Raw genomic sequence first — 27,026 nt, 5'->3', positions numbered from 1 at the left:
CAGTTTTTTTTTAAAAAGACTTTACTGTGAACTTTTTAAAGCCCAGCATCATTGATAATGAACAACACCGATATGTCACCCATCTCTACTTACTCAATTCTGCCATATCAGGAGTGTGTGTTGAGCAAATATTCCAGAATTCACAAGGTGTCTAATGGAGGGAGAAGCAGAGTGACTGGGCTAAGGTAACTGCTGTGTGAATTTTGTAACAGTAGACATGTTGGCCTACAGAATGGCAGTTTTTCCAGCCAGGGACACAGTCATGAAAAGTTCAATGACAAGATGAGGACTGGCAGGAAATGCTCTTTTCCCTACAAGTAGCTCTACAGTGGTCCACGCTCAACCAAAAATTTTTAACAGACACACTGATCACTCAAGGTATTTTGTTACATTCTTTTAAGTTTAATTAAACTTCAGTCAAATATTGTGTACCCCTACCTGAGAACACATCTGAAAAGCTGTACGGTTCTACAAAATTTCTGCTTTTCAAAGAATCTTCACATGTGCTGTGGTGTGGTTTATTGAATTATTAGCCCAACACATTAATCAATCTGACTGTAGCTTTTTTCCCTCCTCTTTGATTTAGATGAGAGGGCCTCAAACTCCAGTGACCTGGACCACTTACTATCAATGCCATTCTCTGGCCAGAGTCTACATCCTACTATTCTTTAACAAACCTGTGTGGGGTCTTGGGTTCAAAATGTTGGCAATCTTCCACATTGAAACAGTGAGTCTCTACTTATGGAGCTGCCCATTAGGGGAACACTGCCAGCCTGCCTCCAGGTCAAATTTGGTTCACCCTAAATGTCCCTTGAAATGCTGCCTGAGTTCATTAAGCTGGATCCTGTATAGTTCTACAGTGGTCAATGCTGCTTACAAAAATAGCAGTTGCTGTGCAGAATAAATTCTTGAGATCTTAAATTTGCTGGTGAATTTCAGAACTGAGGCATAAATTATAAATCCTAGTGCTGAGAATAAGCTCCATAAAATTATTATGAGACAAGGCATGAAAAACACACCGACTGTATCTCTCTTGGAGAAACCCTTGCTTTTCTTTTTCCCTGTACATGGAGTGTGTGTGTGTGTGTGTGTGTGTGTGTGTGTGTGTGTGTCTGTGTTCAGAACACAGATTCATTCTCAGCGTGTCTGCTCTACCAAATGCATAGAGAATCTTGGTAGTTGTCAATCAGGTACATAGGTCATGACTACTTATATATAAATGCCAAAATAGTTTTCTTTTTCCTTCTGGGGATTCCAAATCCCGTGGCTCCTTTACATTTAACTTCTGTCAATGACAAAAAAACAAAACTGCCAAAAGCAGCAAGCCTCTATTTGCGAGAAACAAGCTACCAGTAAGATGCTTTTTGAGATGGTCAATTGAATGTCAACACAGGGTATTTCTTAAGAGGCTAACAGGAGAGTCCCCATAGGGTAGTGAAATACCACATAAAACACAGAAAATGCATAAACCAAAACCAATATTTTGTTATCGTTTCACTGGATTATATTATATCCAGATGGAAAGACTGGCCTTACTTAAACTTTTCCTGATTTAGTGGTTTGTGTGAGCCCATCAATTTTAGATACAGTATATTTTTTAGAAGTTCCTGCCTTACTAGGATAGAATAAAGCTCTAGTTCCTGACTAATCTCTGGCCTACACTTGATAAGGGTGTGTTTTTAGGAGTTGCCTTATACTTGTAAAAAACTTCTTTCAGTACTTTTATAAAACTGAAATAATCTTTGAAGTCCATAAAATTGTTTTGTTTATACTCATCTTGGGAGGAGAAATTTACTTAATACCATATTTTGGCTATTTCTTCTGAAATGTGAAAACTGACCATATCAGTAATATCTTAAAAGATTATTGAAAAACTCCCTTTACATTAAGGGCACATAAATCCTGAAGATGTGTAAGTCTGGTCACTATAATCATATATTCAAATAATATTCAAATTAACCTTCCTAACCCACTTCAGTTATTTTTCTTGAATAAGAGTTTTCTTTGGAGCCTGGCATTGTGGCCTAGCAGCTTAAGTCCTCAGCTTGAACGCGCCAGTATCCCATATGGGCACCAGTTCTAATCCCAGAAGCTTCACTTCCCATCCAGTCCCCAGCTTGTGGCCTGGGAAAGCAGTGGAGGACAGACCAAAGGCTTGGGTCCCTGCACCCGCGTGGAAGACCCGGAAGAGGATCTGGACTCCTGGCTTCAGATCATCTCAGCTCCAGCCGTTGCACTCACTTGGGGAGTGAATCATCGGACGAAAGATCATCCTTTCTGTCTCTCCTCCTCTCTGTATATCTGACTTTGAAATAAAAATAAATAAACCTTAAAAAAAGAGTTACCTTGAAAAAAAAAACGTGGGCTACCTAGTCATTCCAGGGTTTATACTCTTTGGGGAATAACACCCTTCTAAATTGACCATTTTCTGTTTGCTTCATTTACCTTTCTTGTGGCTAGGGCTACAAAAAAAGGCATATAAGCACCACTAAAATAAATTCAAGTAGTTTTGGCAACTGAACGACCACAAACAAAGTCGGAAATCTATCTAAATCACGAAGCTGGGTCTGGAACTCAGTTTTTCTAAATTCTGGGGACTTGGACAGCGTGAAGATCCACATGGCATGGAACCAGAATATACTCACGAGATAAGCACACAGCAAACATCCTCATTGTACCTGTGGGAAGCAGAGGTCCACCAAAGCTGGGTGATTTGCTCCATGTCAGAGCTGACTGCAGAGAACACATTTGCTCTCTTCAGGACACCGGTCCTACCTTGCCATAGCCTCAAAGGACTCCCACACTAACCTCACCTGCCTCTGAAATGTCAGAACTCCTGCATCATGTTCTTTTCCTATCTTGGTATAGGTCCAGCAGGACACACTTCACAGAAAACAGTCACTGTCTTCTACCGCCCCCCTAGAGTTTCTGAATCAGTGCAACTTACATTTCACATTCTAAAGATCAATGCAAAACATTGTTTTTTTTTTACATTTAAAAATATTTTATTTTGTTTTATGATATAGTTCCATAGGTTCTGCGGTTGCCCATGCCCTTCCCCAAGGTCCCTCCCCACCACCCCCCTTTTGATTTCCTCTAGTTTTACAGTGGATGTCCTTCATGAACAGTCACAAATCCATCATACTATTATTGAAGTGTTTCCTGACAGTGTAGGCATGGACATTGTCAGAGAGTCCATCATACTGTTAGGATGCAAAACATTATTTTTAAACAAACAAACAAACAATCATGCAAAAACTGTTTACTGAGAGACTTTGTAGGATATCAGCAAAATAATTGAAAGTTAGTCAGAGGTCTTCTCTGGTCTTTCTAAGCCATCCCTTTATATCCATGGATTCTGCCTCTGTGGATTCAGCAATTGTAGATAGAAAGTACTTTTTTTCCTAAGTTACATCTGTTCTGAGCATGTATAGATGTTTTTCTCATCATGAATCAGTGAAACAATACTGTATAGCAATTATTTACATAGCATGTAGATTGTATTTTATATATATATATATATATATATATAAAGCATAATATGCCTTGAGGCGGGCAACTTGAAAACTAATCCAAATGAAGAAGAATTTATTTCAGAGAATCCTCTCAAGGGAGGACAAGTAAACCAGCAAAATGGGCATTTGGGAGTGGGTGTTTGGCAAAGCAGTGAAGAAATCCACATGCCATATGGGAATGCCTGGGTTTGAGTTCCAGCTCTGTTCCTGATGCCAGCCTCCTGCTAATGCATACCCTGGGAGGTAGCAGGTGGTGATTCAGGTGGTGGGATCCCTCCCACCCAACAGGAGATCTGGACTGAGGTCTCAGTTTCCAACTTTGGCCTGCCTTGGTCCAGGCTGTTTCAGGCATTTAGGAAGCAAACAAGAGAGATCTCTAATTGCTTCTCTGTGTGTCTGTCTCTGTTTCCCTCACCCTTTGTCTTTAAAAATCAATAAAATAAACAATGTATTTTTTTTAAGATTTATTTATTTTTATTGTAAAGTCAGATCTACAGAGAGGAGGAGAGACAGGGAGGAAGGTCTTCCGTCCGATGGTTCACTCCCCAAGTGACCCCAAGTTCCTGGCTCCTCCAGGTCTCCCACACGGGTGCAGGGTTCAAGGCTTTGGGCCATCCTCCACTGCTGTCCCAGGCCACAAGCAGGGAGCTGGATGGGAAGTGGAGCTGCTGTGATTAGAACTGGTGCCTATATGGGATACTGGCGCATTCAAGGCGAGGAATTTAACCACTACACTATCGCGCTGGGCCCTAAATGATGTGTTTTAAAAAGGATAATCATCATACATTATTTAGTAGGATAAAGAATTCATTTGGGATAGATATGAATATTTAGATACAAAATATATAAAATAAAATATGGTTTGAGGCAACAACATGAAAAATAGATTCAAATGAAGAGGTTGTTTTGTAGACCCTATTGGAGATTTAGCAAAATAAGCTTCTGGGGTTCTACTTGCATATAATCACTTGGTCCTAGGACTCATACTAGAAAATGAGGTAAAATGTGAGATTGCATGGAAAGACGTTCTTTTGGGCTGTACAATTGCTGTTACCATACTCCTAGAAGTTTTGCTATTTTATAGGTATTATTGGTAATAAAAGAAGAACATAATAACAGAAGCAGATATTTTTTCTCATTTTTTTTCCACAACTAACATTTCCAAAGCTTAAAAAAATATGAAGTCTGAGCAGGGAAAATAAACTTTAATGTCAGAACGTTGCTTTTAAGCAAGAGAATTGTGGCCTTATGTGTGAAGATTTGGTGAAGAAAGAAACCACATAGCATAGGGCATGAGGCAAACATAGGAAGGGTGGTCTTTCTTCTGACTCAGGGTAAGCAGGTAGAATTTACGCACGTGCATTAGTATATTGGTTCTGGTCACTGAAAAGGCCACTGTCACCGTTTAAAGTTGAATTTGAAGCCTTAAATTTGAGGTCTTTTTAATGAAATCATATTAAATAGAAAATGTGTCATTTTCTAAGAGGATCTTTTTCAAGATAATTTCCTCTGGGTTGAAAACAAGCCAAAGAATAGCATTCAGTTCATTAGAGGAAGTGATAAAAGCCAAGAAATGAGAATGCCAGTAGCTCCTGCATCTGTGTTGATCTGATAAGCAGAAGTCTAAAAGTAAAGACAATTTCCCTGCATTGGATTGTGTTGTTTCTCCGTGATACCTTTTGGTACTAACAACAAATAAAATGTGTGCACGTGGCTTATATAGTTCTTGATTCCAAAAGTTTTTGTCTACCAGCAAGACAAAAATTCTGGAATCAAGAGTATGAATGATTTTATTGCTTGCTGTTTTGATTCAGGACTTCTTATATTGTGAGTGCCCCCACGATGTTTCGACTGCTTTTGGATTGCTGGGTAGACTTTTGTGGCTGTTCCTCTTTGTTTCATTAACTTCACATATCGGGTTTTTTTTTTATTGTTAATTATTTTGCATTATGTGACAGTTTCATAGGCTCTGGGAATCCCCCCCTCCCTCCCCCTCCCCTCCCCCCGGTGGATTCCTCCACCTTGATGCAGTATTACAGTTCAAATTCAATCAAGATTCTTTCATTGCAAACATATACCAAGCACAGAGTCCAGCTACTTATTGTCCAGATGGGTTGAACAGTTTCTTGGGGAGACCTTTTCTGGTCTGAAGTTTGAGCTGGCAGAATATCATCACAGTCAATTAAGAGTCCCAATATAACATCAACAGCAATTTGCAATGTTATGGAATTGACATGGTTTTGAGTAACCAGTGTATTAAAAAGAAAAAAAAAAAAAAAGGAAAACAAGTCCTAGCCACCACCTATGATTAGCTCATTGACATTTCAATTTTAGTTCATATACAGGACCGGCTGCTCTATACCTTAAAATGGCCATAACTTCACATATCGTTTTATCCCTGAGCCTTCCCTTAATACATTCAACAGATTTATTATGTATAAATAAGTATATTTCCTTTCTTTCAATCATGCAAAAACTGTTTACTGAGAGACTTTGTAGGATATCAGCAAAATAATTGAAAGTTAGTCAGAGGTCTTCTCTGGTCTTTCTAAGTCATCCTTTCATATCCATGGATTCTACCTCTGTGGATTCAGCAATTGTAGATAGAAAGTACTTTTTTTTCCTAAGTTACATCTGTTCTGAGCATGTATAGATGTTTTTCTCATCATGAATCAGTGAAACAGTACTGTATAGCAATTATTTACATAGCATGTAGATTGTATTATATGTAAGTAATCTACATATAATTTGAAGTTCCTAGTCATATGTAAATTCTATGTCATTTTGTATTAAATAATTGAACACCCATCGATTCTGGTGAGGGGTGGAGGTCCTAGAACCAATTCCCAATGGAAAATGAGGGATGGCTATACATGGGAATTGTATGAGTATGATCGATTCTTCAACAGATGGCTGCAGTGGATGCTATGAGGGTTCTCAGAATAGATGTTGACAGAATCCTGGAAGTTCAGGAATACCAGTTAGATCAGATGACTTCAGAGTTTTCATTGAAAAGACTGATAGGAGATTCATAGTGAAGGTGCAATGATTTAGACTAAAGTAGCACAATACACCTAAAGTAGTGTGCAAAGGGGTGGAGGGGGTGTGAATTGGGCAAGAGCCAGCAATGAATAACCTAGGGTGTATCCAACTAGGAGTGCTGGGTTATTATGAGGCAGAAAGACAAGCCATTGAAGTCTCCCCCCACCCCAGACACGTGGCCAACTCAGAGACAGAAGATCGCCCTGACTGTCATGTAGCAATGAGAATGGAGTGAGGCAACACGGGGAATAGGGAAATCACTGAACAGCAAGGCAGAAATCTAAACACAAGGTGAGGTCTACGAGAACCCAGAAGCTGACAGTAGGCCAGAGAAAGCAACTGCAGCCGGAAAGCAGAAGCAAAACGTCTTATAAATGCACTAGCTTGTTTCGCAGTTGAAGACAGGCAGACAACGAAACGACAAAATCAAGTCAAACATCCAGTACTCTGCCTTGTGCTAGTGATACAGAAATAATAATAAATACTATAAAATTATTTTCAAGATCTTTCGCTTGCAGATATATTAATGGGATACACACAACCAAGACTAGGATGTATGTTTTCTATATTATTCACTGTAACAAGGCTTCTAATGCTACTTGAGATTATATGTGTAACTGAAAATTTGTATAATATTTCATTGCTCAAAATATTTGCCAAAACCCTTTGACTTTATTATTTTGATCATAAAGATAGCTTCATATGAGGAGAAAGCATGCCAACATTCCCAACCACAAATCTGAACTATTGGTGATTAATAAGCTGGCTGATGTTTTATCTTTCCTACAATTCATTTTACCTTAAAGGTTTTGTACATTAATGGTCAGAAAATAAATTCACTTTTCTTTTTAATAAAACTGCATACAAGTCTTGAATGTGAAAAGCAAATGAAGACTAGCAATTATTTCATGTAACTGAAATATATGATGCTTAACGAGCAGTTAATTTAAATATTCTCAAGGGCAGCTTTTAATCTTAGAACTCCAAAGTTCGCAATTTATTATTTTTTCCAACAATATTCTCTAAGAAATCTCTTTAAAAAAAATATCCTCTAACTATCTGATGTGGACCACAGCAAATGAGGTATTGATAACCTGCTTGGGTAGAAGCCATTGAGACTGTTATCCAATATGAAGCTCCTTTGTTTGGGGAAAAACAAAAATCCAGAATTACTCTTGGGGTTCACATGAAGACATCAATGCTTCCCCAATAATGGACCATGAACAAAGCCCACACTGATTAAGATGAAGGTCTGCGTGCAGCAGAAATGACTTCCTGCTTCTGAAAGCTTCGTATTTTCCCTTATAATAAATGAGTAACAATGATAGAAAGTTTCTTCCTGGAATAATAACAAGAAAGCATATTATGGGAAATGCTACAAGGAAATTTCTCCTGTCTGAATAACTCAAAAATAACACTGAAGTTTAAAAAAAAAAAAAAAGGAAGGTGCCTTTGTGGGCATTATCATATTACTGACCCGGGAACTTTTTCTGTTGATAATTAATCCTCTAGACAGCCCTGTGAGGCATGCAAGTTCCATCACATTTTAGGGATGAGGGGAAAAAATGTAGGTTCCTTAAGGTTCCGTGGCTGGTCGGTGCTGCTCGTGAACTGCTGGGCTTCTAAGCCCAGTCTCTCTGTCTCAACTTTATAATTCCTCAAAACTTTGGAGACAGGACAAATCCTCAAAGAGCTGGGCAAGCAGAACAGTAAGCAAACACTTTAATGAGCAAAATAATACAATACCCAAAATGAAAACTGAGGCTTTTCCTTCTTTCTTTATTTGACCTGGTGAAAGTCAGAACAGCCAGAGGTGACAGATAACACGCTCTCCCCCTACACTGAGCACTGTGCTAAGAACTCTATGCTATATAATGTATGCTAATTCATTTAATATCCTCACAACTCAATATTGCCTCAAGTTTTCTTAGGTGACGAGATAGAACTATCAAGAAAAAGAATGAGCCAATATCTAATGTCAAAGAGTTCAGAGATGGCAGAGCTAGGATTCAATTGTTATTAAACCCCAGATAAAAGTCTGGGCTTTAACCACTCACCTACAGTGCACTCTGAGTGTATCTATGTTTTTATATATATATATAAATATGTATTTACATATACATAATATATTATATATTATATATACATAATAATATACATACATAATATATATGATATGTCTGAGCATAATAACGTTTGTGTAACTGTCACATTCCTTGGTATGTGACATTTTCTTCCTTTGACCATGCATTAACATGTAAATTCTAGATATCTACAGTAATGTCAAACATTGTGCGGACACCATGATTCAAAGCTAAAACTAGCCGCTGCTTTTAAACACTCCTACCTTCCACAATTTAGTCAATTAATAAAATAGGTGTACATATTATTTTCTTTCACATGACAGTAATCTGCTATTTTGATCCCTTTATTTTTGCTAAAAATACCTAGAAAAAATTTTTAAGTAATGAAGTTAGAAGTTTCAGTGCCACACAGCAAAAATTTACTAGTCTACAAAGCATCAGTTAATTATTTCATATTTCAACATCAGTTTCAAGCAGAAGCTAATGAAGTATGGTATGCAGGATTTCTCAGTCTCACTGACATCTTCTAACACTCAGCTCTAGATTTGTGCCCCTTCATTTGTATTCATTTTCTTAGAGAATCATCTCTGTCAGCATGGTAGGCTAGCCGCTGAAGTCCTTGCCTTACACACACCAGGATTCCATATGGGTGCTGGTTCTAGTTCCGGCGGTCCTCTTCCCATCCAGCTCCCTGCTTGTGGCCTGGGAAAGCAGTTGAGGATGGCCAAAGCCTTGGACCCTGCACCCGTGTGGGAGACCCAGAATTGGCCCCGAACTCCTGGGTTCAGATTGGCACAGCTCCGGCTGTTGCAGTCACTTAGGGATAAATCAGCAGACAGAAGATCTTTCTCTGTGTCTCTCCTCCTCTCTGTATATCCACCTTGCCAATAAAAAAAAACCTAAATGAATCTTTTTTAAAAAAGAAACATCTCTAGTAATTTTATGCATTTTTGAATAATTCTATCCCTTCACAGACTTTAAAGATAATACAATGATTTGTGACTAATTACACGGTAGAGGAAAAATAATTAATTCTTCCCTATTCCTACCTCACCTCATTGGTGTTTACATTTTAATTCCTTCACTAGATCCTTATGGCAGAACATGATTACTAATAAGAGGAAAATCCCAAGGCAATTCTCTGTCCTTGCAAAGGCTGCAGAGGATCACTTGAGAAAGAGGAGCCACCAACAGAACACAGCACCTTTTGCTGCGTGTGACCCTGAACTAACAAGCTAGAATATACTGGCCAAAAAAAGATTTAAAACAAACTGTGTCTGTTTCTTGGTTTAATTTTGGTAATATTTGTTGATGAAAAGAGCTGTTGGTTGAAAAAAAAAATGTTTCTTGCTTTCTAGGGAAGATTGTCTTTGAAAAATAGAATACTTGGAGAAAAAAAAAAGCATCTGTGTTAGATTCGCTTGCACAGTCCCAGATAACCAATTTCTTAATGGAATAGTGTCATTTGAGCTTAAGTGTAACCTCATTCACTTTTTTTTTGTTTTAAAGAGTTTCTCCGTCTCACAGATTTGTAACTTGGGTTCCATGCCATAATGAGTGACTTGGCTGTATTTTTGTCCCAAATCATTTGTTGCTGCTTTCTTTTAAGCAGTATTGATTCAGAACCTATGCTGTAATGGATATGAATCTGGGTGCTGGGGAGTCGCAATGCATCAGGTAGAAAAATTTCTCCCTTTATAAAGTGAGGGGCATGCCAGAGGAGCTGCCTTTCAAACACTGCTCTTGTCACACAGTAGGTTGTGAAGTTTGTCGACCTGTGCCAAAGTAGAGCATTGTTAGGAAAATATATTTTTTTTTCATTTTTACTTGCAGTACATAAGACCTGTCAGTCTTTTCTCCAAGATCCCGGATTTTCCAGCTCAGCTCCAACTTTTGGTTGCCATTGATTGCCAATACAATTTAAGGAAAAGGCCTTTCTAGAGTAGTCCATATGGGAATGGTCAAGCCCAGTTGACCAGTAATCATTTTTTGATTGTCTATGGGAACATCTGGATCTCTGACCTCACAAGCAGTTATACAACAAGCCCTTATCCCTGTGGAAAAGTGTTTGTTCCTTTGTGGCTCAGAGGCCCTGTGTTTGCATGATGGGCTTGATGTTCTGGAAGTCATTTTCTCCAGCACTGGGGTTTTTAATTCCAAGGACTGGTTTGAATTTCTTTTCAAACTATAAGTGTATAGGATTACATTTAATTGTCGGTTTATGTACAGGAGCATTACTGCACCAAGCTGCAAGGAGTACATTATAAGTACTCCTTTGTCCTGAATAAATATTCATTCAGCTACAGCCTGGCTGAGGTCCCATGGATCCCTGAATTGAGACATCTATACAGAGATTTAGAGATATAGTTGATACTATTTATTAAGCTTTTGCTTTCTATAAAGTCTTACCAAGTAGCTTGAAAATTGCAGTGTAAATCAGGAAAACCAAGCTTGGACACATAAACCAGATGACTGGAGTTTAACAGTGTGAGCTCTTTGTTGGCAATATGTGAGTCAGGCAAAGAAAGCAGTTGTAACACTTGCTAGGTCAGCCTTCCATGGCCACCGCAGCACAGGCTTGGGCGGTCCTATATCTCCATTTGATTTCAAAGAGCTTGGTCTTCAGAACTCATGGATTCACAATTAATTTGGCAGTTTTTACATGCCACATTCTTATTCCTACCATCTATGCAGAATTTATAATCTATAAAAGTTGGTTATGCCAAATCTGTGAAATCTGATTAGGAACACAACATGACTTTTTAAATACTGGGTGGCGAGTCAAAAGGGAGGAAGAGCTCTGGTGGTGCTCCTCAACTTTCATGATGCTGTAACACCTAGTATTAAGGATGATACCATTGAATGCTCAGTAATAAGACAGTGGCCCATTTAACAGAATCCCTTTCTCACCTAAAGATACAAATGGAAAAGAACAACACTGGTCAACAGACATGACCACTTAATGGTGCTACCATTGCAAAACCTTTCTGAACCCTTTGACTTTTCTTTTCTGCCTTGAATAGATGCCCTGTGACCTGCAAGTAGTTGGTTCGGATGCACAGCCTACAAAATCCAGGCTGTGTCCAATAACTAATGGAGTCCTATAGGGCTCTTTGCAAGCTTGTCCTTGCCCAGCCTGATGGTTTCCTATTAGTCATAATCTGAATGCCCTCCCCCTTAGCCATCCTACAATCTCTTCATTTCCTCAATCACCTGGGACTCTCACATGTGTGGTTTATTGTCCCTATAGGACAGGCACTGTCCCAGCTGATTTCGTGTTTCCCAGCCTCATCAAGAACTTGTTTCACATTAGCTCCCCTCTCCTCTATCCTACCAGAAAACATTCAGAAACGTTTCCACATCCATCATATGTAACCAGTCTGACCACCTCTTGCTCAATGTCAAAGATGAGGCTATATTCGGAAGAGGGTCACCTCCATCCTGCCCCACTAATCTGTCCTCCAAACCTCTGGCTTTGCAGATTACCCTCTGGAGAACCAGTATCTTTAGAGGAGAGGCAACATGTTTTTTTCCCTCATCTAATCTCATAACATCTGTGGTGGTACAAATGGGTTTTATATCACGTACCAAATGGCCCTAAGCCACTTCCACTTCTTTCACAATATCACGTACTTACCCTGCCTCATGATGGACTTTAGAATATGAAAGACACTTCCACATTTATTATTTTCTTTCTATAAAGGAAACACCATTATTACTTTCTCTTCTCCACATTGAAGTTGTATAAGGTATAATTTATAAGGCATAAATTCGGGAGTTGAAATGAAATGGTGAGCTTCTTCCAGTGCGTGTGCTAATCTGTACACTCTCTAATCTGTTTTCTCTTTTCTCCAACACAGGGTGCTCACAAACTTCCACTTAAGAACACAATATAGTTAAACTCTTAAAGCTTAGTTGTTTGCTGTCATAGAAGCATCTCTCTCTCTCTCTCTCTCTCTCTCTCTCTCTCTCTCTCTCTCTTTCTCTCTTTCTGTCTTTCTCTCTTTCTCTGAAAGTTAGCTATCGCTAACTGTCAAGCCTTGGGACAAGGAGGTCATAAATCAAAGATAAATTTGTATTCCAAAGTGCTAATATAATGTCCATACTGTTTATCAAGATTTAGTCTGTAAGAATTTGTTCCTGGTATAGACGAATATCACCACCCTTATTTTCAAATTGCCTCAGGCCGACAGACCCACATAATTGCTATAACCTGATGCAGTGGGGAGAGATCTAGATGAACACCATGCCATCAACCTTTCCAGATTCCGAGTGGGCTAAGTTGTAAAATCAAGCTTACTCAGTGGCTTGGTTTGCCAAATAAGCAATGCGTTTTAATGTGTGCAGTGGATATCAGGACTAAATATGGCCCACGCAGGGAGTCCTGTGAACCAGAGTGCCACCTAAGAGACTGCAGCTCTAAATATGTCTGCCTCCTTTCTCCTGGTTCTCTCCAGGAAAATGTTCAGGTGTTAGTCATACAGCCTTTCTACTGCCCTCTACTGGCCAGGGTCAAAATGATGGAAAACACAGTTCTGCACTCTGGCTGGGGCTACAACCAAGTTTTCCAAGTTTGGTTTCATAATAAGTAGCTTTTAAATATTTAAAAATAGAGGTATGTAATAAAATGCTGAGAGACTCTCCGGAGATCGTGGCTGTTGGCACTTTTCTAATAGAAAGCATACGCCATTGAGCTAACATTTTGTTCCTTGACTAGAGAAGAAAACAAAGCTGTTAAAAGCCAGTAGGCTCATTTTCCAATAGCAATAGCATTAATATCTTTCAAGTCACTCCTAACCATGGCTAATTAGAGGTTTATGAGGATGGCCCTTGCTGAAGGGTCAACCCAGGTTAGGGAGCCCAAAAGTTGTTGTTGACTGTTGCAAACAATGGGTTTGTTAATAATTTCTACCCTCCTCAAGGTGATTATCTTCCCCCCTTCGCTTTCACTGGTGTGCCTCTTATTTTGACTGGCTGAGATTGGCTTGGACAAGGAGGCCGGGGATTCAAAGGCAATGCCAGGTTGTTGCTGGAGCTCTGCACTGACAGATTGTTGAAAACTTATTAGTCTGACGTTTTCACAGCCTGCAATGGGGTGGAACTCTGCTCTTTCACTGGAAAAGCTTAGGAAGGAAAACATGAGCTCGAGCTGAATTCAGCCCACAGGTCCAAATCGGCTGTCCTCTGGCAGCAGAGTGCTGAAGGCTGCCACAGTGTTTAGAGGTTAGGGATGACTGTGCCACCCACACAGTGGACAGAACTGCATAAAATAATGTGGACTTGGTCTACTCAAAATGAGGAGACTCAGAAAAGGCTTTGTGCCCCTGGAAGGTGAGGATACTGTGATGTGTTCTACGGTAGATGCTAATGGCTTTAGCAGGGGTGGAAGTGAGCCTCACATGAGCTCCCAAGTGGATGGTTGGGAAATTTTTTTTTCTCATAGTCATTCCATGAAATAAAACAAGAAAAAAAAAGGAATAAAGAACACCTTGGTCTTGATACTGGTTTTGAGACAGATGGATGGATAGTTAGACAGACAGATGCAAAACCATTGCAGTCAGTACTACTGATGAGAGATATCAGAAGCCATTACATTGTAATGATTTCTTATGATGCTCTAAAAATTTGTGAAGCACTCTAGCCCTTCAGGAGTGACCTTTCAAGCACAACCCACAGGCATTTTAAACTAACAATTGGTCTCTCCTTTCCTCCAGTCTCACCTGTGCCCAGCACTTCGAGTAAGCCTTCTACTTTGGGTCATCACAATCTTGCTTCTGTGCTTGCTGGCTGGCAACCTGTAGGATCCTAACAGGATCCTGGGCCTTGTGCAAGCAGCAACCTTGGCCTGGAGGGCCACTAATTTGCTAGCAAATTCTTTCCTAGCTTCCAGCATGTGGTCTTCTCTGTTGAGAAGCCTTCTCTGGTCCGAGAGTTCTCTTAGCATTCTATTCAGACTAGTCTATAGGCTTCTTGAGAAAAATACCTCATCAGATCTTACTTGGATTTTTAGCCACATTCATGGCTCAGTGTCTTTGCTAAGTGTTCATTTATCCATTTGGCAGACATTGATAGAGTTCAAAAGATCTAGGCTCTATGGAATTTAGTCTCTTAACACAGATTCCTCCTCCTTCCCCACTCCAAGGAACGGAGAGATAGAATGAGCTGTTGATTCACTCCTCAAAGGACTGACCAGGGTTGGGCTGGAGCCAAAGCCAGGAACCAGGAGCCAGGAACACCATCCCAGTGTCCCATGTGGGTAGTAGGAACTGAATTACTTGCGCCATCACTGCTGCCTCCCAGGGTCTGCACTGGAAGCGAGTCAGAATCAGGAGTCAGATCTGTGAGTTGCATCTTGGCACTTTGATGAAGAACACTGTTGTCTTAACCGCTAGGCCAAATACCTGCTCACAAAGGGGATCTCCTTTTATGTTCCATAGACCTGTCCAGTCCTGTCTTCTGGGTGTCTGGCTTCAATTAGCACCATTCACTTGTTGGGAGCAAAAAGAGAGAACTGATCAATGGGAAATGAACTGGCTGTTTTTCAGTGTCTTCTCAATGTCAGATTTCATTCTTCATAATCCTATTGCAGCTGCATATGATGTGCCTCCTGCTATGATGGCAATTTCTCTTGCTACTCCAGTTAATTTCAACCTATCCCATAGAATTTTAGTAAAGAATTAGTCATTCATTCATTTAATTAACACTGGGAGTGCCCATTGTGCATTAGTCATTGTTCCAGACAATTATGGCTTCAGTGGTAAGCAAATAAAACAGATGCAATCCCAATTAATACATCAGCATGCAGGCATTTGTCTTGTTACTCAAAACCTCACTTTAAAAATTCATGCACACTGTGGTAAATTTACACAATCAAAGCACTTAGAGCTGGAGTGAGGGAGACAATGAAGGTAGCCTGTACTAAACGCTCTCTATTCCAGATAGTCTCTGTTGTTTATGGGACATGGGATGGGACCCAGGAGCTTCCTGACAGTTTCAGTATTGTATTTTTAAGCTTGGGAAACATCAATTTTAATATTCTTTGTGGATTTTTAGTTTGTTAAAATTTTTTTAATTGTTTGTTTTCCAAAACAAGTCTCGATATGTAAGAGTTCTTTCTCTTTTGTCTGAATGAGCTGTCAAATACAATTATAGGATGTCTGGATTTTCTACCTTTCCACAGTAGCATCCTCTGTGTAGTAACTAGCATAGTTGAGTCAAGAAGTAATTGTTGCCATAGCTTTCTAATCTCTGGGCAATTGCAACGTGGTATGGTATTTCACATCAACAATTCAATACTGCTTCATGGTTCATTTTTTCAGTAGTCACCTATGGAGGCCCCAATGATGGCTTGATCTTCACCTAATTTTATGGGCACTGAATTCTCCTTATTAAATTCCTTTTGCTAAAAAAAGAAAAAGAAAAAAAGTCTTGCTATGTCAGCTGAAACTGGGAGAAACTTGAAAGCAATGAGGATTTCTGTCTTTGGTTTTCTTTGTTTTCTGATGTTTCTTCCTTTTCTGAAGATATCAAGACACCTTATCTGAGATGATTACTTACTGGAGGCCAGCTCAAACATTAATACATTTGAGTAACAGCAATTACTCAGAAAAATGAACGAATATATGAAAGCTACTTGAAATCAAAAAATCACTAAATAGCTCCAGAGAGTTGGATGTTCCTCCAGCTGAACAATAAAAGCAAGATGTGAGCATGGATTATTTCAAACAAGTTATTTGTGTATTTTATGGTGTAATAACCAATACTTGAATATTTTATCAGATTTAATTCTCCTTTAAGAAAAAGAATTTTCAAATAGTTAAATGTAGTTTTTGAAGTTACTAGTATCAACTTACTCAGCTATGATAAAAAGTAATAAAAATAGAAGTAAGTAGGTTTCATTGCACATAATGCTGTAACACATGATTTAGTTAATAGAAATATAATTAAAATTTAAGAATATTTTAGGGCATTTATTTTGGTGCAACAGTTAATGCACTGTTTAGGATACCACACTCCATATTGGAGTACTAGCAATCCAGTTCCCACTTCATTTTTGATCCATATACTTGCTGATGTGTGCCCTGAGGATCAGCAAGTGATGGCTCAAGCACTTGCATCCCTCCACCTAGCTAGGAATCCTGGATTGAATTCCAAGCAACTAACTTTGTCCTGGCCAGCCCTAGCCATTGCAGACATACAGAAAGTAAACCAGCAGATGGAACAGAAATGTCTTTTTTTCTTTTTTTTTTTCTTTTTTTCTCTCTTTCACACTCTATTTGCCTTTCAAACAAATGAATAAAATTTTAAAGTATAGATGTCATATTTCATTTATTTAAAAATGTGTCTTCTAAAATTTGTATTTTATGGGATACAATGCAATATTTCATGAAATATTTTTGCGTGAAAGCAGCATAAAATGTAAAATCAGGCAATTAGCATTTTCAATGGCCTGTGTTTTCTTTGTTTGGAGCCGACCAGCTCCTCTTTGCTAGTTCTTCATATAAAAGACAATACAATTGTTGTGAACTCTATTCATCCTGCTGTGCTATGCAACATTAGAATTTGTTACTTCAGACTGTATTTTGGTTCTAACTTCCCTTTCCCTATTTTGCCCATCATACCCAACCCCTAATATCCACTATGCTCAGTTCAAAAAGGCTTTTTAAAACATCCGCATCTGAGAGAGAGATGTGTGGTATTTGAATGTCTGCCTTATTTTACTTAACATAATAACCTCCAATTCCATCTATATAGCTGCAAATAACACAATGTTTTTTGTATTTAAATACAAATAAATATTTTAATTTATTCAACTGTTGGCAGACAATTAGATTGATCTTGTATCTTGATATTTACAATAACAAGTACAGTATTTTCTACTAGTCATCATTTCCTTTCTGGATATAATAAATGAAAATTAGTAACCAATTTGTGAAATACCCTCATATTTTAAAATTAGAAATATTTTTGGGCCCGGCACAATAGCTTAGCGGTTAAAGTCCTCGCTTTGAACATGCCAGAATCCCATATGAGCACCAGTTCTAAACCCAGTGTCCCCGTTTCCCATCCAGCTCCCTGCCTGTGGCCTAGGAATGCAGTCGAGGAGGATGGCCCAAAGCTTTGGGTCCCTGCACCCGCATGGGAGACCCGGAAGAAGCTCCTGGCTTCAGATTGGCTCAGCTCCAGCCGTTGCGGTCTCTTGGGGAGTGAACCATCGGAAGGGAGATCTTCCTTTCTGTATACAATCTGCCTTTCAAATAAAAATAAATAAATCTTTAAAAAACAAGAAATATTTTTACTTTTACTTCTAATATGGAAACAAATGGGAGTTTAGTTAACAAGTTTATTTGTTCTTTCTATATGTTAATTTTCGGTGCATTCTTGCTTGTAAATAATTAGAAATGAAATTTACAATGATGACGTGATATAGATAATATTACCCTGCTTTATAGATAAGAAAGCAACTTTAACAAAACTCAATTAATTGCCTGTGATATTACAGTGGATAAAGGGGGGAGCAGCAGGATTTGAACTAGTGACAGTTTAAAGCATACCCTCTGGTACTTGACAAGCCTTGCAAACAGCCAGTGACACATGAATGAGAGAAGAAAGTATGGGTAGAAGTAGTAGATTAGGTGAAAGCAAGAGCAGGCAAAAAGTAACAATATTTGGGAATGTTGATTAGGCACCAAGGTAAGCTGTCAGCATTTGCGCTCTCATTTCCTGCAAGAAAACATTCTACAGTGAGTGGTATTGTCAGTGCCACAATTTTCCACCCTGTTGAAAGAGTATAATGAGAAAACACAGTGGGAGATGTACAGCACTTAGAACAGTGGTTAGCCATGTGGGCTCAATAAATGTTAACAGTCCCCCCAAATTTAGCTTCTTTAGTCCACAGATATTTATTAAGGAACCAGTATATACAAAGTATTGGGGCTACAATAATGAGCATGTACGGAGACTAACAATGAATGCAGCTGGATCGTTCCAGTGTGCAAGGGCAATAGACATAACACATGAATTCATGGATAGCAGATCCTTTGTGCTACAGGAGTACAACAGGTGCCCAGAACATCTCTGTTGTCAGCAGGGATCCAGGCCCTTAGACAGGCATCTCAATAACCCTGCCCTACCATTGAGAGGTAGAGTTGCCTGTGAGAGAAGAATATGAACAAAGGTAACTGGTCTCTGCATTTCTTTTTTTTTTAATTCTACTTCTTTTTATTATTATCACTTTATGATACAGTTACATAGATCATAGGATTTCCCTTATCCCCGCCCTAATTCCCTCCCCCCTCACTGGGTTTCCCTATATCATTACTATAGTATAGTTCTTCATACACAATCATATGTCCATCACTGTGGGCAGGGACAATGACAGAGAGTCCAGCATCCTATTGTCAAGATATAGTAAACAGTTTCATTTGGAGTCCATCTTTGGTCTGGAAGTAGAGATGCATACTGCATTGTATCCTCACATCTGGATATGACAGTCTCCATTACACAGTTTCTATACATCCCCTTAAATGAAAAACCACAATACAAAATCAACAACAGGAAGAAAAATTGAAATTTACAATGACGTGTAGTTAAATAACATGCTACTAGATATGATGGTCTCCATTACACAGTTACTATACATGCCGTTAAGTGAAAAGCCACAAAACAAAATCAAAAACTGGAAGGAAAAAAAATTAACAACACCATGAAGTTAAATCGCATGCTACGGAATGACTAATGTATCGCTGAAGAAATGAAAAAGAAAATCAAGAACCTTCTTGAAGAAAATGATGCCACTATATGTATGATCTATGAGTCATTGAACAATTTGATCAGAAGAAAGTGTTTTGAAGAGATGAAACTAACAAAAAAAAAATCAAAATCCAAGCGATATAGTTTCCACTGATCTTTGTTGGTGAAATGGGTCACTTCTAAACAACAAATAGATGGGGTATGTTTTATATTCCAGTCTACTATTCTTTGACGTTTGATTGATGAGTTTAAGCCATTTACATTCAGGGTTAATATGAATGCATAGTAATTTGGTTCTGTCATTTTAGCAATGGGTTGTTTAGTCTTCTGTTGTTATTTTACTGGGATGTTCTTCCTGTTTCCTTTGGTTTTGTTGGGTGCTATTCCTTTTCTCTGTTAAGAGAACATCTTGAAGTATCATTTGTAGGACAGGTTTGGAAAAAGCAAATTCTTTTAACTTTTCTTGACTGTGGAAGAATTTTATTTCATTTTCAAAGACAAAGGGAAGTTTTGCTGGGTAAGTTATCCTGGGCCAACAATTTTTGCTTTTAGAATCTGGAATATGTCACTCCATTCTCTTCTGACCTGTAGAGGTTCCTGTGAGATCCCCTGAGTTTAACTGGCATTCCAGTAAATGTCAGCTGATTTTTTTCATGTGCACATTTAAGGATCTTTTCTTTATGTTCAGTTGAAGAGAGCTTGATTATTATGTGTCGTAATGAAGATCGCTTTGGCCAAGCCTGTTGGGAGTTCTGTGCACCTGCTGGATGTTGTTTCCCAATTCTTTTTCTAGATTAGGGAAATTTCTTTCATTATTTCATTAAATACATTTGTAAACTCAGCTTCTCTTTCTGCACCTTCTGAGACTCCCAGAACTCTTGTATTTGGCCTTTTAATAGTGTCTTTCAATTCTTGAATATGTTTTTTGGCCTGATCCAGCTCTGCTTCCAGCTTTTTGTTTGTTTCCCCCCAGGTGACAGGAAATATCTTCTAATTTTGAGATTCTTTCTCCTGCCTCCTTCATTCTATTTTGGAGAGTCTCCACTGTACTTTTAATTTGCTCCACTGTATTATCATTTCTGATATATCAGCTTTCATTTGATTCATTTCCAGGGTGACATATTCCTTGAACTCCTTGAATGCCTGCTTTACGTGCTTCTCCTTGTTGATAAGAAGTTTTATAACAAGTGTTTCAAATTCTGTATCCCCCATTTTTTATGTCTTCCTCAGTTAGCTATGAAGTTGGCAAAGTATTTTGCTCCTTTGCACGGGAGTTTTCAGTAATATTCATTGTGTCTCTGTCTCTTCTTTTGCTCTTCATCATTGTACTTCTGGCTATCAGATTCTTATCCGTGGGGCAGGTTTTTTAAGCTGTGTCACCCACACGTCTACAGTTTAATTTTACTTATTGTGGTTGGTACATGGCTGTTTGTTTGCAGTCACTTGTGCCACTCCCTCCAGCGAATTCCAGGTCTGGGTTCTTATGTTAAATTTCCACCATGGTCTCCATAGCCCCAGTTCCTGGCTCACCACTCTCTACCTCCTGTGATACTGTGCTGAGTCTGCATCATTGTCTGTACAACCTTTCTCAGACTTCCAATTGGAGTAGGTCCCATGATTAGGGAGACACCAGGTGTCCTATATAGCTAGGTTGTTGATGGTGCTGATCTTGCCAGAACCTGTTGGTCGTAGGTCTGAGGGCCACACAGACCTATTTTGACCCATATGATGCTAAAGTCGGTATTATTTTCCTGTGGGACCAGTGCAATGCCCTGAGCTCAGTGCATTCTTGCTGAGCTCAGTGGGTGCTCAGCTCACTGTTTTCCCCTGCAGTCTTAAATTCTTTGCCACACTGTAATAAATGGTGCCTGATATGCCACTACTAGAGTTCTTGATCTTCTGGCCTCAGGTCTGAAGGCTACCCGGACCTGTCTTGGGTGGAACCCGTAGGATACCACGTTGTTGCAGTTCACTGAGTCAGACATGAGTTCCCTCCCAGCTCAGAGCATGTGTAGTTCTGCCCCATAGCCTTCACCTCCTTAAACAAAATGGCACCCAATTAGGCTCCAGGAGGCAGACTGGGCTGTGAAACCCACCCTGTTCCCACACTGCCCTTCTGTAATCTGTTGTTCTGTCTCTGCTCCTGGTCAAATCAAACAGACCAGCAGGACTGGCGGTTCTTTGTCTGGGTTCACCTCCAGAGTTCCCAGTAAATGTCCCTTCCCACCTGATTGCTCTTGAAGTTCCTGCAGGGGTATCAGACACCATTGTGTCTGCTGCTTTCCTGTGTCTGTCAGTCTCTGGGTACCCCTCTGCTGTTGTTCTGTCCTCTCCTGTTTCCTGGAATGTGTCCTCTCTTCTTCACACCAGTTAATATTTCTCCTTCTGTTTAAACATGTCCTTACCCTAGTCTATCATCTTGCTTCTCTCTGGCCTCTGCATTTCAAGCACAGAAGGCAAAACAAAAGCAGTCACTTGAAAGAATTGACAGAATCCTAGCAATTAGAACCAAGTGCCATCAAGTCACCAGGCAGAGGGTGCAGGATGGTACCAGCAAGCACCACTAAAGCCAGGAAGGCCATTGTAACACCCGAGAACCCAGGAGGGTACACAGCCTTCATCCACAGCACAGCCTGCAGTTTTCTGTGACTTGGACCCTGTGGCTTGGCCCAATTAATCTCCTAAACTGGGTCATCTCCCTGGGTTGCACAGCAAGCAGGAGCCTGGCAGAACAGTCCTGATAAACACTGACATCAATGAGAAAAAGCCCTGGAAATAATCTGTTTTCTTTCAAGGCCTGAGAACAATCAGGTTCCCTTTGGGACATTGCTTGAAAACGTGTTATTCCCTCCCACCCTTGCCTCAGGTAATTTTGCCAAGAGTGGGGAGGGTATAAAGGAGCCAGTGATAGGTACATTAACCATTTCCTAGACCCTCCCCACTGCCAAGATGAAGAGAAGGAAGAGGGCTGCCTTGTCCTCATCAAAATGAGGCATGCACCCTTGGTGCGTGGGTAATGAGTTTGTCTGATCAGTGAACCCAGGCAGTTCATGACTGTTAAAGAATGTACGCTTCACAGAAGTTTCTGAAACTCCTCTGTTAACATTGCTCTTGACCAGGGAGGAAGACCAGACCAGTGTGGTTCTCACTGTTGCCTTGTTGAGTAGCATCTCAACAGGCACATATAGTAGCAGACACAGGAAGGTAGGTTATCTTCACCCATAATCCTCAGCAGAGCTGTGCCATAAAAGAAGGAAACTCTTCCACCAGAACTCTCTGTAATCTTTGCCTTGTGGGACTAGAAATATGGTCTGAGGGCTTGAGAGAGCTTCCTGGTGCTTTATTCTGCCAAGAGACTGAAAATCTTTTAGGACCCTCTTTCATTTCAAAATAATTATTAACTCAGGTCATAAAAATACCACTGGAAAAAGCAGCTGATGCAAGAAATAGATGCTGGCAATTTGAAAGAGTTGAAGCTCTGACAAAACACAAACAAAACAGGAACATCATAAGATCAAACCCCATGGATCATTAACTCCCGCCTTTGCCCTCAGTGTTCTGGCTTGGTGGCACATGTTGGCATCCTCACATTACTTAGGAGGAAATGAAGCATGAAGAGATCAAATGGCACAATAAATACCACACAAGGGCTGCAGAGTACCCAGAGAAAACTCAAGACAAACTCTTCCTCTAAATTTCAATATCCTCTTGCAACCTTTATCTGTCCCCCATACCCTACTCCACAGTCATTGAAACAGCTTTCTTTCATCCACATCATCAAGGTCATTGTCCATCTCCTGACAGGCACATAGGTCAGCCTCAAACATGCGTAGAGTTGAAGGTATCAACATGTTCCCTCTCCCATCTTGAGCTGTCCCTCCATTGTACCAGATTTTGAAATTAGTTAAGAAGAACACATCGCATCAAGACTTTCTTTTCCCTTCTAAATGACTTTGTGTTAGTTAAATGTAAGCACAATAAAGCCTGAAGGGAGTGACATTAGTCCAATTGTGAAGAGTGTTAGAATGGGGAAAGTGGGTGAGCATAGCATGTGTTCAGTTTGCATAAGATCAGAGGAAAGAAATAGTGAGAACAACTCCCTGAGTACTCCAGGAGGCCTCCACAAGCCCAGGAGAGTGGGTGCAGGGATGCATGGTTCTGTGGGCCATTGTTTTTTTGTTGTTGTTGTTTGTAGTTTCTTCTTCTTATTATTATTATTATTTTTAATTACATTGCATTATGTGACACATTTTTATATGCACTGGGATTCCCCCCACCCCTCCCCAAACCCTCCCCCCACGGTGGATTGCTAAACCTTGTTGCATTACCATAGTTCAGATTCAATTGATTGTTACATTCACAGCATTACAGAAGGGTAGAAGCACTTTCCTTGTGAAATATTTCAAACCCAGAGAAAAGTTCAGACAATAATTTTGGAGGCCAATCATTATCAAAACAGCTGTCTACTCTGACACTCCATTTCTCCATATCTGCTTTCCCCTTTGTTTGATGCCCTGTTATACATTGCATGTTTTATGTTTTTCTATAAGTTAACATATCTACAAATAAAATGTGGTGTTTTAAACATTTTAAACTTTACAAAAATGAAAATTTTGGTTTAACATATTTACATGAGTTAAACAATGTTATATTTCATATGATTTTAAAATTATGTTTTAATATGAGTTAAATATTCTGTAATTTGTGCTTATACAATACCTAGAACCCTCATTTTAACTGTTTTGGAATATCGTCATTATAATTAGCTTAATATTTAACTGTTTTGAACTGGCAAAGTTGCATGTGAATTTCTCTAATCGCAAGTCCAGATATGATCTGATCTGCCAAAGGGAATGAATGTTTTAAGTATACTAGAGTTTGCTAAATTCTCTCTAATGTTTTTTGATCCTGCTATATTCTAAAACTGAAAGTTTGAGAATATCCATTTCTCTGCATTTGCTATTGTCAGACTTTGAAATTTTGCTAAATGAATGACTGCAAAATAGGCTTCATTTTACCTATAATTCACCTGTTTAAAATTACTAGCATAGCTAAAAATGTGTTCCATGTTTATTGAACATTCCTATTTCCTTGCTTGTTCATGTTGTCTGCCCATTTTTCTGAGTACTGGTCATATTAATGTTAATTTGGAGAATCTATTTACCTATTTAAGATATTAACAGTTTTCCAATTCTGGTCATCACACAGATGCAGTCTATTCTCAATGATTGATGTTATCTGTGGAGTTTGTTTAGCAACAAAATTTGACAGCCAATTAATTTTTTAAAAAGATATACATAAGAACAATTTTTTTCTACATTAGGCTGTTGATTCAGGAGAAGGATGATGAATGATACTTTTCATCATCTCTTCTTTATTTCTACCCCCAACCCAAGGTCACAGAGTTAAGTCCAGGCTTTGTGCTTGCTGTACTTGATTGCAGAGGGTAATTTTATATAACTATATGTGCTGGATAAGGACCAATTACGAGACTTATTAGCTTTTCAGTGTTGGATCTAACATATAGCACATCTTTCATAGATACAGAAACTGTTAGGAACTGAGTGCATCCCTAGCCAGAGCTTTCCATGGGAGCCCACTGTCAGTTTGGGGCAGGGCTGGAATCACAAAGGAACCACATATCCCAACTGATCTCCAAAATGTTTGACATCAGCGAAGTCTCCAGGTGTGACTTTAGCCCCTAGACTCAGAACCAAAGAGGTCTATAGTCATATCACTGTAATGTCAAGGTGCATGAATGATTTGCCTTGGAACTCCTGATAGGAAATCTTAAAATAACCCTGGTTGTCTTTCTATTTCAGAGGTGTGGCGAAATCTTGTTTGAGAACCCCGATCAGAGTGCCAAATGTGTTTGCATGCTAGGTAAGAAGGCTTCTTGTTCTAAATATATCAGGCATGTTGATGTCACATGGAGATACTCTTGCTCTTTGGCCCTCTTGACTGTGTCTCTTGTTCCATTTTAAGGAGGCTTATAGGCTTGCAGATGGGTTTATGAGTGGCTCTAACACATGTATGTGTGGAACCCTGGTGATGAATAAGGTTTTGGTTTTAACAACTGTCACAAAGTCAGGAACCATGCTTCAGAGTCTTTCACGTTTTTTCTTGGCTCAGCAGCATAACACAGAATCCAATACTTTGTACGGGAAACTGTAATGAAAAGATGAAAAGAACTGTACTGTAGTATTGAAACTGGAGATGCTGTGAGACATAAGCGCATGATTATGTGTGAACAGCATGGCATGAAGTCCTTATTTGCAATGCCCAGGAGAAACATATATTTGAACTAATCTAAAGTCCACAAGGCAGTCCCCCACACTGCGTTTGTAATGAAATAACAAAATTGTTATGAAAAATCATTGTTCTTTGAGAAAGAATATCATTAATGTCTTTCATACACTTTCTGATGAATACCAGTGTGCTAGAAAATGAAATTGATAGTAGTGTTCTCGTTTTATACCTTAGAAGCATGTGCACAAAATGGAAGTGAAACAAAGTGAGAACTAGTTCAAATCATGATGTGCTAGTATCTGAACTGTAAAGCTTTAATTCTAGTATTTAGGTCTTAAGCCATGAATCTATGCCCAGTAAACTTTCAAATGATTGTAGTAGGTGGACAAAACAGTAGCATGGATAAGTAAAGCAATCCTTTAATGTTATTTGTATCAGAATTTCCACCCGCACCTATGCTAACCTTAAATCATATTCCTAAATCAAGATGAAATGATTCTCTTTATTGTCTGTTACTTATTGTGGTACCTCATGTGCTGGTAACCTAGGTCACCAGTGAGATTATCCAAAAGCATAGAACAAAAGAGGTGAAGACAAGGAACAATCCCAGTAATTTATGAGTTGAAATAATTGTTTACCAAGGACTCAAATGTTGCTCATGATCTAAAAATGAGCACTAAACAGACACTATATTTTCCTAGCCTTCTGATCTTTCTTATTTTCTTTCTATGTAATTTTAAATCTCTGTTACACTGATCATGCACTTTTATTTTAAGATGATGGATATATATATAAAATGAGTATTTTGCTGAAAGCATGTGAAGAATGAAAACAACATAGCATTTAAACATCCATTTCAAATATACAATATTCCTATACATTAGCCATCAACATATATGAAAAATTTAAGTTTTTCAGGCGACTAGACAGAAACACAGGTTGACATAGATGATGACTGGGAGGAAGAGAAAGCAAAGAATGGAGAAGAAGGGGAGGGAAGAGGAGAGGAAGAGAGGGAAGCAGGGAAGGGGAGCATATGAGCATATACACCGCTAAGACTGAGAAGATAGTAATGCATTGTTCAAGAAAGGACATCTGTGTTGCCACCAGAAATGCAAGTGTGATACTGAGATGATCACCTTAAGCCTTTATGACTCCCTGAGGCATTTCTAGAGAAAACTTTTTATCTAACAGCAAAGGATAAGGAGTCTCTTCCATTAAGGGATTATTACATTTCATAAGTGTTGATAAATGTGAGCGTTGCTTGGATCCCACAGACAGTTTGATTTTTATTTTTAAAAAATTCCCAAAAAGAAAATCTAATGCATTAAGCCTGCAAGTTTCACCTTCGCTCTATGTCATCCCAATGTTGGGTTCTCTGGTG

At 39.1% G+C, this 27,026-nt stretch overlaps 1 protein-coding gene across 1 annotated transcript in view; it reads left to right on the top strand.

Moving 5' to 3' along the window:
• The window catches only part of PDE7B (phosphodiesterase 7B), a 361,787-nt gene that overhangs the window by 99,707 nt on the left and 235,054 nt on the right, over window positions 1–27,026 (top strand). Inside the window, exon 2 of the mRNA XM_004587262.2 lies at window positions 25,216–25,276. Coding sequence (XP_004587319.1) covers window positions 25,216–25,276 — 61 coding nt within the window. The remainder of the gene's footprint in view (window positions 1–25,215; window positions 25,277–27,026) is intronic.

This window comes from Ochotona princeps, chromosome 1, assembly GCF_030435755.1.
Source record: "Ochotona princeps isolate mOchPri1 chromosome 1, mOchPri1.hap1, whole genome shotgun sequence".
In the NCBI taxonomy this organism is placed as follows: Eukaryota; Metazoa; Chordata; class Mammalia; order Lagomorpha; family Ochotonidae; genus Ochotona; species Ochotona princeps.
Note: the sequence above shows the minus strand (reverse complement) of the source record. Positions and strands in the feature narration are given on the sequence as shown.